This window comes from Saccostrea cucullata, unplaced genomic scaffold (assembly GCF_032062105.1).
Source record: "Saccostrea cucullata isolate Sc308-1 unplaced genomic scaffold, CSIRO_AGI_Scuc_v1 ctg5502, whole genome shotgun sequence".
NCBI classification, from domain to species: Eukaryota; Metazoa; Mollusca; class Bivalvia; order Ostreida; family Ostreidae; genus Saccostrea; species Saccostrea cuccullata.
In genome coordinates this window covers 72,604-77,397 of record NW_026937264.1, presented here as the reverse complement: position 1 = coordinate 77,397, position 4,794 = coordinate 72,604, and the positions used below count along the sequence as shown (strand labels likewise).

The following is a 4,794-nucleotide window of genomic DNA, read 5'->3' as shown; positions in this document are numbered from 1 at the left end:
AGTAACAAGAAGCCTAAGATTTCTGATGAACTTCTGGAGTCCGATTCTGAGAGTTCGGATGACGAAGTAACAGTTGAAGTGATATCAGGGATACCCAGAAATAGAGATGAGTTCAGCAAAGAATCATCAGATCAACACAGTGTATCAAGATCTAAAGTTTCTAGTATATCAGATGGTACTAATCAAAATATTTCTTCATTTCAGAATTCAAGTCCTTCCTTTCAGAGTGTGAGTTTTCCCAGACAGTCAGGTTACACCAGTGAGTCAGACAGCAGTAGTACCAGAGCTTCTGTGACCGGTCCACATAGTCAGTTTATTACAGACCAATCACAGTCGCCTTTACCGATTTTGCCGAGACGGTCGACCAGAATGAAAAAATTCCCAGATCGGTATGGGGAATGGATTATGTAAACGGTTTTTTTTTTATGATATTGTCTTATGCCGAGAACCGATTTTTATGCTGAAAACTGCTTTTATGCCAATATGTTTTATGATGCAGTTTATCCAGGATTTTAATAAATTAGAATAAAACTTAAAATATTATAATAATGACCATATTCATTATTCCCCTAATCCTTAAACTCATTGTATATAATAATTTGTGTCTAGTGTTTATGGGATTAGCTTTTAAAAATTGTAAAACTTTAATGAGGTGTATTGAGGTACGTGTAAATAGTTCATGACTAATGTCATATGGAGGGATTCTTTGGTCAGTTATTCCTACATTGATTGATATTGTGTGATTTGTTGGTGTTTGAAACTTGGTCATTGATGAGGTTTTAATTGAATTACTTGATTTCATGGTGGTGAGTTGTATCAGGTAAAATGATTTTTATTTATATTTCATGGTTACTATTGTAACCAGGGTTATGTATTATTTAATGCCTTTAATTACTATACTAGCGCTGCGTATATGTGAGAATGTGGTGTGAAAAACTTTGTGTGAATGAGGTTGTTGTTATTTTTAGACACTAGACGGACAGTCACATGACTTTATCCTATTCAACAAATTCCCGCTTTCACGCACTAACATCGGGCACTCTGAGCCTAGCCGTTGAATTGGTTAGATGTGTACTCTACTCTATAGTCAATAACAGATAGTAATATTTGTAATTCCTGTGTGTGTCCCGGTAAGAATCTATTCTAAAGTAAAGTCTATTATGTTTTAATTATCTGTCTAAATGTCTGTCTATGTGTCGTCTATATGTTGTGTGTAATTGTAATATTTCAGGTTTTTGACGTCTTATTTCAACATTAATAAATATAATATTGAACCTGAACCAGATTGTTAGTTCTGATGTTTTACCACTGGCTACAAATGGCGCCCACGCAATTCTAATAAACCGGGACATCACACCAAAGCTTTATTTCCTTGGAATCTCAATCCCCGGGGGACGGACTTATTGAGACGAGGACCGTGGTTGAGTCGAGCCGGCGCGGTTACTTCTATTTTCACGCCAGTACCTATACCATGGAAACCCATATGAAGAGGTGATTCTGTGTGTGTTTGTGCCTGTGCGTTTATATTCCGTTATTACCAAGGAACGACAGAGTGAAAAAGTGTGTCAACTTTACGACGAATTCAGTGTTTCACGAATGGCGGGAATACGCACGGATCCAAAGGCGCGGCGAACCACGTGACCCGCACGAACCGCATTGATCCGCGAGGAAACTCGGAACTAAGCAACGAGGCCTCAGGTACTGTGTAATTCAGTGATTACTTATCTGTTCTTATATGATGTGATTATCCTGTGTTGTATTTGTGTCTGTATTTGTGCTGTGAAAGATTGAATTTGTTTTGTCATTTTGTCATCTTCTTGCATAGGGAATTCCCGAGTTTATTTTTAGATCTAAATTTAGAACAAGCTTCCGGAAATTCTTTAAACAGCTGATCGATCAATTTTGTTTTTCGATTTCTTTATTTTCATTTCTGTTTAACATTTGAACTTTATTTTTTTCTTGGTGTTTATAAAAGCAATATTTTTTTTAATTCAGGCCTGCTATTTATTTACTTGTAAGGTTATTTGTTTATTTTGTTTTGATTTTTTTTCTGAAAAATTGTAAAGTTTATCATTTCTGTTTTGGAATTGAAATTTATTTGTGTACTTTTGAAAATTGACTATACCGGGAATTAATTTAAAAAAAATCTTGTATTAGAAATTAGATCATCATTTCTTTGCACTTCCCTTGCATGCTACTAACCTTTGCACTGACATGGCAACTTTGACCTTTAGTGACAGATGATGTGCATGAGTGTTACTTTGTCTGAGTGTGTGTATGTGCTTGCCAATGATATTTTTCATGAGATTTGCATATTGCATATCTGCGCTGCGTTTTTATGAATTGATATAACAGGTGATTACAGGTTACTTGTACTTTATCAAGTTTATTACTAGTAAGTGATACATTTGAGTGACCATTAGTTGAACTTTAGTGTTATTGAAAGTTTGTTTGACTTGTGTAGAAAGTTGAAGAGTCTAAAATGACAGATAAGGTTGAAGAGTCTAAAAAGGCAGATAAGGTGTCTGAAAAACTCAAGAAGTTACTTGATAAGGCTAAAGAAGAGGGTGGTTCATTGCATGAGGAAAGTAAGTTGGACTTTGCAGGTGTTTCAGAGGCGGATGTTCCAAAAACAAGTACTCCTGTTGTAAGTAAAGATCAAAAGCCATTAATGTTCCCCAATGCTAAAACTTCTGAACCATATCAATTCCCACCCCCTCCCAGTGTACCAGCTGACATTGGTAAAGGTGACCCCTATGGTGAGGTTAAATTTAAGAGTTTCAGTGGTTTACCCCCTCAAAGCAATCCCTTTAAATTAAGTCAACAAGGGAACACATCCCATTTTTATGAGGTAACACATTCTCAAATCCCTAGAATTCCCCAGTTTTCTGGTGATGAACCCCCACAAAAGGGTGATGTTACTTATAGAGAGTGGCGATATGAGGTTCAGTGTCTTATGAATGATCCTGAAATAAAAGAGACAGTTATTATTCAGAGTATCAGAAGATCTCTGAGGGGTACAGCTAAAACCATGCTTATTCCTCTTGGTGAAAAAGCTAGTGTACAAGAAATACTTGACAAACTAAATATTTTATTTGGTGAAGTGTCAAATAATGCTATGATCATGCAAGAGTTCTTTAATGCATATCAATTTCAGGGTGAGTGTGCAACATCTTTTGGGTGTAGATTAGAAAGCATGTTACAGAATGCAATTGACAATGGTTATTTGAATAAATCATCAAAGAATGATTTACTCCGTCATAAATTCTGGACTTCGTTGAGTTCTGATCGGTTAAATACACAAACGCGTCATAAGTACGATACGCTTAAGAACTATGATCAGCTTTTACTTGAGATTAGAAGGGTTGAGAAAGAAATTATGATCAACAAAAAGAGTTCAGAAAAGGTGAGTCAAGGTGTTGATAAAAATCCCAGGTTACATCAACATGGTATATCAGTAGAAAGTGAAGCTGAGGAAAGAATTAACAAGAAAATTCAGAATTTACAGACAGAGTTAGAGGGTAAGATTGAGGATAAGTTTAGTCAGATTTTGATGAAACTTGATGCACCTAAAGTTGACTCTAGACAAGATTATAGTAGAGGGAGAGGTAGCTTCAGAGGAAGACAGAGTACTAACCGAGGAAGAGGTGAGTATTTTAGGGGAAATTCTCACAGTAGTGACTCCTACAGAGGAAGTCGAGGAAACCTGCAAAGAGGTCAGTATAGAGGATATGGTAAGCCCAAGGGACAGTATCATAGTTCAGGGACAGAGAAGCATGACCCAAACTTTTAGTGGTCTCTACTAGTGGCCGAGGAGAGACCAGTGTACTCAGAGGTAATGGCCAACAAATTAAATGTGACATGATTGGTGAGTCAAATGAAGTAGAAATTATGTTACAGGGTGTGACTATGAATGCTTTATTAGACAGTGGGTCTATGATTACAACATTGTCTGATAAAGAGTACAACAATCTTATAGACAAACCAGAGTTGAAAGAGTTGTCTACCCTTGGACTGCAAATATCTGTAGCGGATGGTTCAGTTCTGCAGTACAAAGGTTACATTGAGTGTACAATCAAGTTACTCGATATTGAACTATTTGTTCCAATCGTGATAGTACCAGATACAGAGTTCAACAGACACTGTCCTGTTATTGTTGGAACAAATATTTTGAGAATCTGTAGAGATTATTACTCGCATATGTCCTGTCAGTTACCTGATGCGTGGCAATTGGCTATTGACAGTACACAGTGTAAGTCATATTGTGTCAAGACAACTAGTAAGAAAAACATAACTATAGAACCATATCAGTCGCTTGTTGTCAATGGAATAGCAAGAGGTGTAGACAGAAATATTTCTACTTTAGTGACTGAGAATTCTCATAGTAATGACAGTTATGCAGTGTGTCCGAGAGTTGTCACTTTGTCACAGAATATTGTCAAACCCAAAGTCAAAGTCAAGGTGTGCAATATTTCTGCTAAACCTATTACACTGAGACCCAATTCAATACTTTGTTCTCTACAGGAAGCAAAAGTTATTGAAAGTGTATCTACCCTAAAGGGGAATAACTCTCAGTCAGATAAGGTGAATCCTATAGAGTTGGGTGTGAAAGTAGATAGGACTTCATTATCAGAACCACAGTTTAAAACTGTGAACCAATTACTGACAAGGTATAGTCATGTTTTCTCCAGAGGTCCATTGGATCTAGGGAAGACAGACTTGGTCAAGCATAGTATCAAACTTGAAGATAAGACTCCATTTAAGTTACCTTACAGGAGAATACCTCCTGGTATG

At 36.6% G+C, this 4,794-nt stretch overlaps 1 protein-coding gene across 1 annotated transcript; it reads left to right on the top strand.

Moving 5' to 3' along the window:
- Positions 1-2,482: 2,482 nt before the first annotated feature.
- On the top strand, positions 2,483-3,793 carry LOC134247674 (uncharacterized). The gene has a single exon (XM_062730009.1). It carries the CDS (start codon positions 2,483-2,485, stop codon positions 3,791-3,793), a length of 1,311 nt encoding a protein of 436 aa, XP_062585993.1.
- Positions 3,794-4,794: the final 1,001 nt, after the last annotated feature.

What these genes read in the sequence shown, in the direction of transcription:
- LOC134247674 (XM_062730009.1), top strand. Translation starts at nt 2,483, where the DNA reads ATGACAGATAAGGTTGAAGAGTCTAAAAAGGCAGATAAGGTGTCTGAA.